Genomic DNA, 12,731 nt, shown 5'->3' with positions numbered 1-12,731 from the left:
AACAACATGTTTCTACACAGAATGATGCATTACATTCTAATTAATATGTAATCATTACATAATGCTCGGTCCGCTATATGAAATCAGACATTAGATTATAGTTATACAGAAAGTTTGACTTGCACTTGACTTGTAACAATGTGATTTATTTTTTAAAATATAGATGCAAAGATGTGATAAACATATAACTTCCATCAAAGTGTTTAAGAAATGACATACAACTGGTTATATGTAAAAATCTGATATAGAAAATACTTATAAGTAAAAAAAAATACATGGAGTACACAAATACAGATCCACGTATAAGGTATAAGACATATGCATATGATATAATAGTAAATAATAATGATCACATGTGAAATATAATGATACAGTTATATAATGCCAGTCATGAGGATACATATACTACAGAAAATACTAACGTATTACTGATAATTGTATGACATAAAGATTACATGATATAAATCATATAGTAATTGAAATTAATGGTAACAATATGTGATAAGATACAAGGTAACAGATTGATTATAGGCTACCTGATTTGTTTATTCAATAAATGATTAATACAAATGATTAACATAAGTGATTAATCTAGGTGCACTTTATATGGATTCCCAGTGCGTAGACACACAAAAATAATGATTCATTGTTTAACTTTAATAGCTACAATTATGTATGCTCATAGATAAAATAGTTAAGGTAGATTACAATTAAGATACTTATTCTTTTCATATGGAATACATTGCCAAGGAGATTCCTACTACATATTTAACTAGCGTTTCAAACAACTTTTCGTACTTTACACAGTTCCAGACAACCCCTATGAGTCAAATGAAATGGCTCATTTCAAATGGGTTTAAATTCAAATGCCTTAAGGGCCATGGGATAATTGTCTGGGCGGGGTCAGACGTTCTGTTGATCAGCCATACTTGTTTTCCTCATCCTACGCCATACAAATACATTCACGATTATTAAAATCACCACCAGCACGAGGGTTGCCGCTATTAAACAGTAGAAACGAATGTCCTCCCTAGAATCGTAAGCGTGGGAAGTGTGATCCATTGTAGTCAATTTTGACAGCTGCTGGGCCACCTTCTCATCAAAAGGCAATGGTAATGCTGGGATACGGGTGTTGGTCCAGGAAAAGTTGGCGAAATAAGCCTGCTCTCTTATGATGGTGCTTATTCCCCTAACATTGTAGGTGGGCGTTGCTCCACTGCAGCCGTCCGCAGTGACAAACAGTCTTGAAGTTGTAGACCATCCGTCCGGGCATGCGACGTTAAACTCTTCGACTGCGAAGCATAACCAGGTTCCGTTATTCAACCTGTAAGCGAACTTATTCTTGTCAAAAGGGTAAAGTAAATTCAGACAACATTCAAGCGTTGATGTATTATGGAATTCAAAAGAGTCAGCTGTACAAACTTTATTTACCCATGGCATTAGAGCAATGAGTGAACCGATCCAGGTCTCTGACGACCGTAAAAAGTTCCTTATCAGGGGAAATTAATACGTAACCAGAAAAATTCTATATTACTGGTTGTGAGCTATTAGACATGTAAGTGGGAAACGGAGCGATTTTGTAAGATTTCCAGGCATCAGAAGAATCGAAGGGAATATTAATCATGATTCTGTAATTCTCTACGCTTACTGAAATTAAGCTGTAATAAAATTCGATCTTGTGTGCCCCTAACAAAGGTTCATAGCCAAGTTTCTCACGCGCATTCTCTAGGGTTAATGATAAATCTTTAATAGGCAAGAGATGCAGCGAAAAAACACCCTTTGTAGCTAGTGTAATTGCTTCTACATAACCTTTGGATTTTTCAATCAAATGTGAAATTTTCCCATGAATATGATCTTTTGTATTGTAATATGCTGATGTTGCAAGTAAATATTGCATATCCATGATTTGATTTATATTACTAGAATGCTCGTTTACCAATGTCATAAGCTAATTTATTGACTAATTGTCTGTGAAGTTCAGAGAAAATTAATTCATTTTGATGTTGTAGAAATTCTATTCTCTTATTTTATTCATTAATTTTAAGATGATTTGCAATTCCCAAACCTAAACTTGCAACGGACCCAAAAATATTGAGCACCGCGAATAAGAATGGGTTACGTCTTTCTACGTTATTATGACCTGCAGTCCACATAAGAAGTTCACGAGCTAAGCATTCCGCTTCAGCTGTCTTGTTTTGCAAATCATAAGATAACAACTCAGCTACAGACAAAGTCTGTGCAAGCGGATTCTCTGGGTTGAAAGGAAAATGATGCTTGTGCAATTGATCCAATGATTCAGCAAAATGCGATAAGTCGCTTTTAAGGTTAATGACATCATCTTCTGGCAAAAAAATCGCTCGCAAGTCAAGTTCAAGAATTACGTTACTCGCTGTAATAAATACATCCTCAGTTCTTTCAATGATAGAGCCATGTGTAAATTGGATATTTTTTGTTTTAACACTCCGCCCACACGAGAATATCTGAAAAAACAGTACCAATCCGAACAATATAAGTTTCATGTTGGAAACCTGCAAATAGTAAAATATATGTAATTACTCATGTTAAATTAGATATTTCTTATTCAAAACTAATAAAATTTTTTTCATACAAATTTTATTTATACTATTTACACTAAGTTTCATATAGGTATACATATTTTCACTCCTAGCCTTTCTTTCTACACCTTTTTTTCATTAACTACGAATATGAGCCAATGGAACAATCTGTATGTCAGTAGCTTTTGATATGTTTTGAACCTTTAGCCTATTTGCCGCTAATATTTCTAGAATACTGAACGGGCCTTCAAACTTAGGCATTAGCTTATAGTTCAAACCTTTACGCACATATATTTGGATATAGATTTGATCACCTACTGTATATGGTTTTGTTTGTTTCGCGATTTTATCGTGATTCCTTTTCATTATAATTTGTGCCTCTTCTATATCGGCTTACACCTGCATCCATTATATCCGTTAGGGGATTGGATAAATTAGTGGTTGGCTTGAGTATGTGGAAAGGTGTTCTAGCGGGCATACCGTATAAGGCCTCATGCGGTGTCATTTTTATAGATACATGATATGAATGATTAAGAGTACTTAAAACCGCGGAAACCGCTATATCCATACCCCCGAGTGTAACTCGCAGGGCATTTAACACTTTCCTATTTACTCTCTACCAATCCGTTTGACTCTGGTTGATAAATCATGGTATTGATTTTCTTAATGCAAAGGATATCACACGAGTTGAGGGAATAATTATTGAATTCTCCACCCGAGTCAGAGATTATCATGTGTGGAATTCCGTGTTTACAGATGTAGCACTCAAAATTTCCTAGCGCATTCAATTGTGGTTTTTGTTTTTAGTGCTATTAATTCTGTAAAACGTGTCAAGGCATCTATTAACACTAAGAGGTGTTTATTTCCTCTGTCAGACTCGTAAAACCCTGTTAACAAATCTAAGTGTACTCTTTCAAAGGGTTGATTTGGCACGGGATAGGCCCCTAAACTGACAGGTGTCTTAGTGTGTCCCTTGTTTTCATGACAAATGTGACAATTAGTTATGTGCTTTTTATATCTGTAAGCATTGTAGACCAGTAAAATAGTGAGTTGGCTTTCTGTGACATAATAGAGAACCCTGGATGACCATGTAAGGGATTAGAATGCAACCAGTTTAGGACGATTGGTATAAGAGAAATTGGTACTACTACCTGGTCGTTAGTCACCTGCGGTGTGCTTCTGGTTTTCCTCGTCACGAACCTACACAGAATATTACCTTTGATTATATAATTCTGCTGCACACACTTTAAATATTCTTTTGCTTTAGGATTTCCGTTCAAAGCATTTATTATTTTGCTTAACTGCTGATCCTTCCTTTGTTCAGTTTGTACCAGTTCAGCACTCCAACCAGGGTCTTCAATGTACACGATCTCTTGGGAAAATGAATTTTCTTGTTCAGATACGGTTTTAACAATAGGCACGGATGTTTCTATATCTTCTAGTCCAGCTAATGGTTCCTTACAGTATGGTGCGGGATTGCGGGATAATGCGTCAGCTATGATATTTGCTTTCCCAGGTAGGTATCCGATCTTGGCTCCAAAGTCCTGAATGATCATATGCCACCGAGTTCTTTTGGGACTGTGATTAAAGCCTTTGAAAAACTCGGTAAAGGGCTTATGGTCAGTAAGGACCTTAACAGGATAGCCGTAGATTATGAACTTAAAATGTACTAGTGGGTTAACGATACCTAGCCCTTCCTTGTTAATTACTGCATATTTACTTTCAGAGGGCTTCAGTTTACGTGAATAAAAATCTATAGGAAAGAACTGTTTATCATATTGCTGAAGTAGTACCCCTCCTACCCCTTGGTCTGAGGTGCCTGTTGCAATAAAAAATTCCTTATTAAAATCAAGGAATTTTAAGATAAGTGAACTGCATAATTCCTCTTTCAAGGTATCGAACGCCTGTTGATGCTTTTCAGACCATATAAAATCTACGCCTTTCTTCGTAAAATCTGTTAAAGGAGCTGCTATGACTGAATAGTTGCGTATAAAGCTTCTGTAGTAACCCGAACACCCCAGAAATTGTTGTATCCCCTTTACGTTAGTAGGTACCGGAAAGTTACGGATAGCCGACACCTTATCATGGACTACCTTAAGACCTTGACTAGACACCGTAAAACCTAAATAGACTAACTCTGTCATAAAAAACTCACACTTTGATATTTTTATTCTTAGATTGTGTTGCCTTAGTCTCTGTAGCACTAGCTCTAGTTTATGCAAATGTTCTTCTAAGGTATTAGAAAAGATTACAAGATCATCCTTATAGGCATGAAGGGTGTCCCCTAACAAGCCTCCAAACACTATATTAATAATTCTGGTGAATGTAATTGGGGCGCAACGTAAACAGAAAGGCATACGTAAAAATTCATAATGTCCCCTGGCTGTGCTGAAGGCGGTGTATGGGATACTCTCACTAGCTAAGGGTATCTGGTGAAAGCCTTTAAGTAAGTTCAAGCTGGTGAAGAATTTATTCTGACCTAACAAAGATAAGATATCATCGGTGCATGGCACTGGAAAACGATCGGGAATCATTTCCTCGTTTAAGCGACGGAAATCTACGCAAATACGCAAATCCGATCTTTTTTAGGCACGACGATTAAGGGAAAATTGTAAGGGCTATTTGATTTCCTAATGACTCCTTCTTCAAACATTTTTTCGACTTCGTCATTTATCTCATTTTGAAATTTCATTGGGAGTCTATACAAAGGTACGCATATAGCTTTGTTTGTCCTTTAACTGTATTTGGTGTTCAATGACATCCGTTTTCCCTAGAGATCCCTCGCTAGTTGAGAAGACATCATGATATTTAGATAAAAGATAAAAAAATTGCTGTTAGATCTCCTCTTCTTGAATGTCTTTATTGAATTTACTTTTGATATATTGTAAGAGGGATTCGTCGACAACAGGTTGAGTGTGATTAATTTCAGCAACGGTAAGAATGCGATATTTTTACACCTCCATATCCCCGATAAGTAAATTTTTGTGGATTACTAGATTGGTATTCAGATGGTTACAGACTTCAATATTAACTTGTTGCTGTGATTCAACAGTGTATAATGCTTGTGTCGCAGAAAGTCCGTTGATTTTCAGAGTGTCAGCAAGGATTAAGATTTCAGATCCAGGCAAAGCCTTTTTTATACGCACCAAGATATTCGAGGGTGCATTTGTCTCGAGAATTTGCAGGTGTGCGAGAATTCTGTTGGGTGGCTTGAACAATATATTCATTTATGAGACAAGTGATTGGTTCCTCTATATAAGTTATTGTTTGATTAACTGTCTCTTTTTTGTCCAAAACAGATTTTAATGTGTTAGAATATTTATAGAATTTTCCTTTGATAAACACGCCATGTTTGGCAGGAGCTAAGATAATGTTTTGTATGCCCATAGATGGGTATCATACAATTACAACTGGATACATATCTATGTTTTTTACAACTATAAAGGTATCTGTAAGCATGTGCTTACCCACCCTGTACTAAATCGGAGTCACTTCTACGACACTTAACTCGTTATTGCCAATTCCTGAAAGTCGTACTCCGGACTTCTCAATAGGGAAGTTCGAAAACAACAAACGGAGAGTCCGTAAGTCCATGATATTACGTGGACTACCGGAATAAAAAAACAATGTAAATGGCTTTTATTCTAAATTTACGGCATGTAAAGTTGGGCGTAATTCATCATAACTGATTATAGCATGTATAGTGTGAAAATCTACGGGAACCTGCTCTGATTTTTTTGATATGGTCGTGTGATTCATAGGAAAATTCTGGGATTCACCTAATGCTTTTAGGTGATTAAATTTATTTTTTAATTCAAAAGGTGTTGATATGAATGACCCAACATCACTCTCCCCCGCCGCTGAAATCGCCTATATGGAATTTGCTTTGCTTTGAACACTCGGAAAATTTGACTGACTTTGACTGTTTTGGCTAGACGGCCCAGGAACTGAGTTCCCTGAAGTCCGATTTTTCTGAGCAGAGTTATTGTTTGCTTGTTTCTTTTTGTGATAATGTGCATATTTCTTATTATCATTGGCAACGTTTTGTGTGTTTTTAACGTTACCTTGTTGCTGATTACGTGAAAAACATCTAGCGTAGAATGGCTTGAGCTATTATGGATTGAACAATAACGCATACGGCAATCTTTTACAATTAAAACAAGTTATCCCTGCAGCGTTATTATTAACTATATTTACTTGCTGTGGTTTACTTTCATTCTTTGCAAAAATTTGAATAAATGAGGGATCCAGGTCAGCGCATTTAGACATATGTTTCTTAATTTGTTTATATATGTCTAATTCCGTACTATCTGGCAATAGCGCTTCATCAAAGCACCGTACCAAGGCTTCTGGTAACATAGTTGTTATGAATGGTAAGTATGTTAGCCTAATAAAATCTTTTACAGTCATGTTATTTCCTGCAACCCAAGTGGTATTGTTTAAAGTATCTAGATATTCATTCAACCGGTCTGCAATGAGTGCCGCCCTATCTACCATATTCAGTTGAGTCATAGAGACCAATTTAAGGATATTCCTCAAGGCTAGTACTACGTCCAAGGTTTCTTCACTGCCATATATGGATCGCAATTTAATTTTAAATTCATCCCAAGTATCAGTTTCTTGGAAAGAAAAGCCTCTCAGATAGGAACCTGCGTCCCCTTTTGCAAAATCAATGAAACTTTTAGCTTCCTGTAACTGTAGGGTCGGTATTGTGATGCTTTTTGCTTTTAAGTGAGCATCCACTGAGGAAATCCATGACTCAACACCCTGGGGCAGAAACCCACTCCAACGCCCTTGAAAAGGAACTATTGCTGACCTAGCGCTAACTAATGTAACCATCTGGTTACTGGTTGCAGAGGTACTCAGTACTAGATTGGACATCTTTACTTTTTGTTTTTTCTTATCACTGTGATTCCTAGCAACCCTGTCATAAAATCTGTATGAATACACACGTCCACTGCGTAAACGCATAGGCAATATTCAATAAAATGTGCTACAGAAATAATAGTGTCCCCCAAAATGATAAGATTAAGCACAGAAAATATGATAAAAATATTTCAGGAGAACTTCTGAAAAAAAAACAAAGTTGACAGAAACACAAAGATAAAAAGCCCGCAGGAGCGAAGTACCAATGATGGAGATAGTTTCCTGTAAGAAAGTAAGATTAAGAATGTCTTGTAACTCACCCTCAGGAATACTATTGTCGGCCTGCATAACAGAATCACTCAAAGACACACACCAAATGAATAGAAGTTTGTACTTATCTCGATATATAGAGGAAAAAAACCCTGTGTTTTGATGATGTCAAGGCCACTTCTACGTCATCTTTCCTTTCGCGACCCACTTCTCTGCTCGTGCTGTTATTGTTTGTTGCTAAGATTCTCTTCCCGCTGTGCTAGGTTGATGATGATCTGATGCGGGAGACACGTCCTGTTGAAGTTCTCGAAGTTCCACACTGTTGAAGACGCCCAATATACAAAGTTTAAGCCTCTTGATATAAAAATTTATGCTTAATTTGTTTCATTACGAAACTCGTGGATGAATGTCGTCTCGGTATGATTAAAATGATACTCGTGTTGCTGTCAACAGCATTGGCTGAGACACGAAGTTGCTTGTAGATTCTCTTGCCTCGCCTTCATTGATATGTTTCTAAGATTTGTAAGTCTTCGGTAGATATGGGTACTTCTTCTTATAGCTACCACCATATATTGGGGTGTCGCCTTGCAATTGTTTGACTAACAATTGTTTGACTAACAATTGTTTGACTAACATTTGGTTATTTTCTGACCTGCAATAATATTCGCAAGTATCGGTTTGTATACATCACATCTTAGACAAGTATCATGTCTGTGATGATATTTCTTCTAAGTCCCCATCAATCGTTGTTTCTTGTATGTAGGTTTTAAGATGGTAAAACACATAGTGAAATAACAAGTTATATTTAACAAGTTTACATCACAATGATATCTACAGGAAGATTTGAATAGCTCTTCCAGCGAAGAGGTATGATAGAAGTCTGATATACAATTCTGTTGTGAGAACATTAGTCGAGCGACATATTGCACAATGTTACACAAACATCCGAGTATACGGATCTAGGTCTGTGACATAGGCACAGACTATCATGAGAACGTCAACATGTATTTTGCCAATGGGGCATCGGTTGGCATTTGTCAAAGCAACGTCAAGGCAATGTCAGCTATTCACTAACTGTTATTTACAAATGCTGCAAGATCCTACTGGAATACAGGAGTCATCACATTAACACAACAACATGTTTCTTCACAGAATGATGCAATACATTCTAATTAATATGTAATCATTGCTCATACACCAGTCTGAGACAGTAAGGTGATAGTCATCATATAACAGTTGATTGGTCGTCTGCCTGATCCTGACTGGTCAAGTGCTCACCTTCATGAACTATCTGGATGATCGAGCAGTAAAAGTTGTGTTGCTGCAACTATGTAGATTTGATCAAGGCAGGCTGCTGGATGGTCTAGCAACCACACACATTTGTTACTAGAACTGAAATGCTGCTGGTAGGTATAAGACTTTGCTGGATTGCACAATAACTTCTTTGAAAGTTACATCGTAATAAGGCCTATCAAAGCAATGGAACAAGTGATTGATATTGGATTAAATGTGATCAACTACATTCATTTCCTTGAGAGCATCATGCATTAGAGGAGCTGCGGTTAATCTCATAAGAATATTTGATGTTTTCATGGATCTATTATAGATTTCAATTTTAATGGCTTGGTCACTGTTAAAAGGTGAGGCTTGCACATTTTTTATTGCATGCAGGGCTTGATGTGAAGTGTTCATACTGTGCAAACTTGATCTTAGAGCAATTTTGGGCTTATTATCTAAAGATTGACATGATGATGAAATGCATTTTCATATGTTTTTGCAATTTCTCCAACTCTTCCCTTATAGGAGTAACTATCATTTACTAGTACCTGGTTAGCACAGTCAAGTTCTGTACAGATAGCTTTCCACAAGGAACAGTGGGTAATAGTTCGTTAAATGTTAGCTCTTACAGCACATGGAGCACATTCCACATCTATTTAAGGAAGACCTAGGTTGGAATCCTTGTTATATGCTTTCATTGTAAAGCTGATGTTAATTAACAATGGCAGTATTTTTTAGTAAAGGAAGTTTCCCTTTGGCTTTGGACTCACATGTGGAATTTTTTTCTACCTGTGTCACATAACTGAAGGACAATATCATAGGGCCAATACACATGCAAGTGCTATGCCAAAAATAAACCTCATACATCAATGTCCTAGTGATGCTTGTTGACTTTGGTCCATCAACAGATATCAGCAACAAGTTTTCTGGACAAGACCTTCGACTGAATTTGAATGATATTAATGTTTAGATCTGGAAAGCTATCATAGCATTCTGCAATTCATAAACATGAGGGTGCAACCAAGTACACTACATAATGGTTACTCCATTAGAAGGTAGTTACAGAATTCAAGAAAACCATAGACAGATGGTGCATTCCATCAACCTCACAATCAAAGCCCTTGATCAACTTTCTGGTATTGAGCTCATACAGTAGAGAGCTAAACATCAGTTGTTCATTGGGCATGCCACACCTTATATCACTGGTCAAGACATTAAATTTTTTTTCTTCTACAAGTTCATAAAGACTTTAAGCCTTCATATGTGAAATAGGCCTACTAATTCTATTTATGATGCCATGAAGAACAGGAACATGCCACACTGATTGTTTAGTTCAGTCAGTTAATGTTTCTGTGCCTCAGTGACTCCATTATGACATCCAGACATTTTTTGACAGTGAATCATCGAATAATCCATTGGAAACAGATATCTGAGTAATAACAAGCTGATAAGCATTACTTTAAGGTCCATGAATGGCTAATAAAGTTAACTTACATGCCCATTTAAATTTATTCCCATCTTTTATTTTGTTTATAGTGACCTTCTTCTTCTATATTCTTAAATTGCAGTAATGTAGTTTTTGTTAGATGTGAAATGGGAAGAAAGTATTTGGCCAAAGGATAAATTAAAACTGATAAGTTAATCCTTTAAACAGATTCTGCAGCTGGAACATCTGTTGACTGGGCCTCGTATGCAATGAATCTTACTTATGCATACACACTTGAGCTGAGAGACACTGGGTCGTATGGATTTACCCTACCTGCATCTCAGATATTGCCTACTGTGAGTTGCTACTGTTACTTTTTAAATTAAGGATTTGTTTGACAAGTACTGCTCCTCGAGTTTTAATTAAAATAAGCACTTCATGTTGATTTCAGAGAGATTCTCATATTTTATTGCTTATCAAAAGACTTCCAATATCAATTTTCATAGATTGAAGAGCTAACGAAGTTTATTATTTTCTTATTTTAGTTAATTATCTTTTGATAAAAAGGCAATGCAAGCAATGTTAATTATGTTTGAAAAGGATACCTCAGTGTTGTGTTAGGCATCTCTTGCCCGATATAGTGGACAAGTCTTTTGTCTGTATAATTTTTGTGATGAATTCATTTTGTGGTGCTGTATTTCCATACTTTCATATTATCATATTTTGTCTTTATCCAACTCAGTCACTTTAAATCATAGCTTTAGTAGAATTTCAGTGTTTCTACGTTATCCTGATTAGTTTCCATAACTATTTTCCTGTCACCAACTGCAAATCAACTATGTCAGTAGTTTTGTTAATTCAGGTTGTTCCACTAGTATAATAGCCTTTGATTCCTAGCACTTCTGGTTAGTCTGACCAACTTTCCCAAAATTCATGTCCATCAGGTCTTTGTCTGCAGTGCTTATACGAAAAACGAATTGCTTTTACCATAGTATTATCATTATTATTTCATTTAATCATTTTAATTCTTTCTCATATATTTTTATTTCATCTTGGACAAGTTTGCTTGCTCTTTTATGGCTTGTCTCAGCTATTCCACCAAAATTTCTATCTGTCTATATCAAAACTGAATATATTTTTTATGCACCTTTATATCTCCTGCTCAATATATAACTTGTATGTTCCTTCTTTGCTGCTGCATTTTCACACTTTCTCTTCTCATTACTGCTAGTTTCCACACTACACTTGCTAGGCTTAGTTTTACTTATCCTGCTTCATTTGAGTTTTCCCAAATATCCTGGCTAATACTGGAGGCATCTTTTGAAAAGAACTAATTTTTTCTATATATTTTCCTTTAAAATTTTGCATTCCCTCACGGACAAGCTTTGATAAGGAAACTCAATAATCATTGTCAGTCTGAAGTGTACATTTCGATGAAGCTCCTAAACTTGATATATTTAAAAAAAATCTAAATCAATTATCATCAACTGTACAGGTACAAGATGCCTGGGAGGCTGTAAAGGTTTTGGCTACAGTGGTCTGAATGAAGTAACAGAAAGAGTCAACAAACGAAAGTTCCTCCAATGAAAATGAGAGACAAGGAGCTATGATTTGCAACGTAGATTATACAGTTAAGTCTAGCGAAAATTGCTAATGTCATTGAAATGTTCATGATTAAACAAATATTGTATTAGTAATTAATAATAACTTTTAAATCATTATCATATAGTATTTTATTCTCATCTATGGTGTATTACCATACTTTAACCAGAAACAATAAGTAAAAAGCCACAATATTGTATATGAGTGACTGTATTTTTTCAAAGTTGCGGTACATTGTGAGATCAGATGAAGTGAAGTACTTATTGCAATACCCTGAAGCACTGTCAATAACTTTGAAAAACTCTACTCTGTAATACTCCTCTGCACAACTGGGAGTATATTTCTGAGAACCATCATCAAGCCGCTTTGGAATCTGGCACTTGTGAGGGAGAGTCATTGGTCCTAGTGCACACTCCCTCCTGTGCACAGTTTGAAAAATTTGCTTACACTTGTTGTCTGTATGAAGGGATTTGAGATTTTCTGCAGATACTTTGACAGCTCAAGAATTCCATTAACTGTGATTTTTGACCCTTGAAGAGCATTATTAAGATGGCGAATGTTTTATATGTTGGATGGAAGAAGCTTGTCAAGCAGCGCAGTTATCATTTATGGCCTATAACTTAGCGATAGTGTAGCTTCCAAACTGAGCCATCCCATTTTCAGGTCTACCATTATCAGGTCTACCATTCTAGTGTTACCTTTAAACCTAATATATTTACATAAAAATACTGTCT

The 12,731-nt window shown here is 36.1% G+C and overlaps 1 protein-coding gene across 1 annotated transcript in view; it reads left to right on the top strand.

The window, feature by feature from the left end:
• Nucleotides 1-12,116, top strand: part of LOC135213384 (carboxypeptidase A4-like) — a 78,297-nt gene extending 66,181 nt beyond the window's left edge. The window contains exons 17-18 of the mRNA XM_064247360.1: nt 10,624-10,751; nt 11,891-12,116. Of these exons, the coding sequence (XP_064103430.1) occupies nt 10,624-10,751; nt 11,891-11,938 (176 nt within the window). The 3' untranslated portion in view covers nt 11,939-12,116. The remainder of the gene's footprint in view (nt 1-10,623; nt 10,752-11,890) is intronic.
• The last annotated feature ends 615 nt before the right edge of the window (nt 12,117-12,731 follow it).

The sequence above is a fragment of the Macrobrachium nipponense genome, chromosome 42, assembly GCF_015104395.2.
Source record: "Macrobrachium nipponense isolate FS-2020 chromosome 42, ASM1510439v2, whole genome shotgun sequence".
NCBI classification, from domain to species: Eukaryota; Metazoa; Arthropoda; class Malacostraca; order Decapoda; family Palaemonidae; genus Macrobrachium; species Macrobrachium nipponense.
This window is presented reverse-complemented; position numbering and strand designations above follow the sequence as displayed.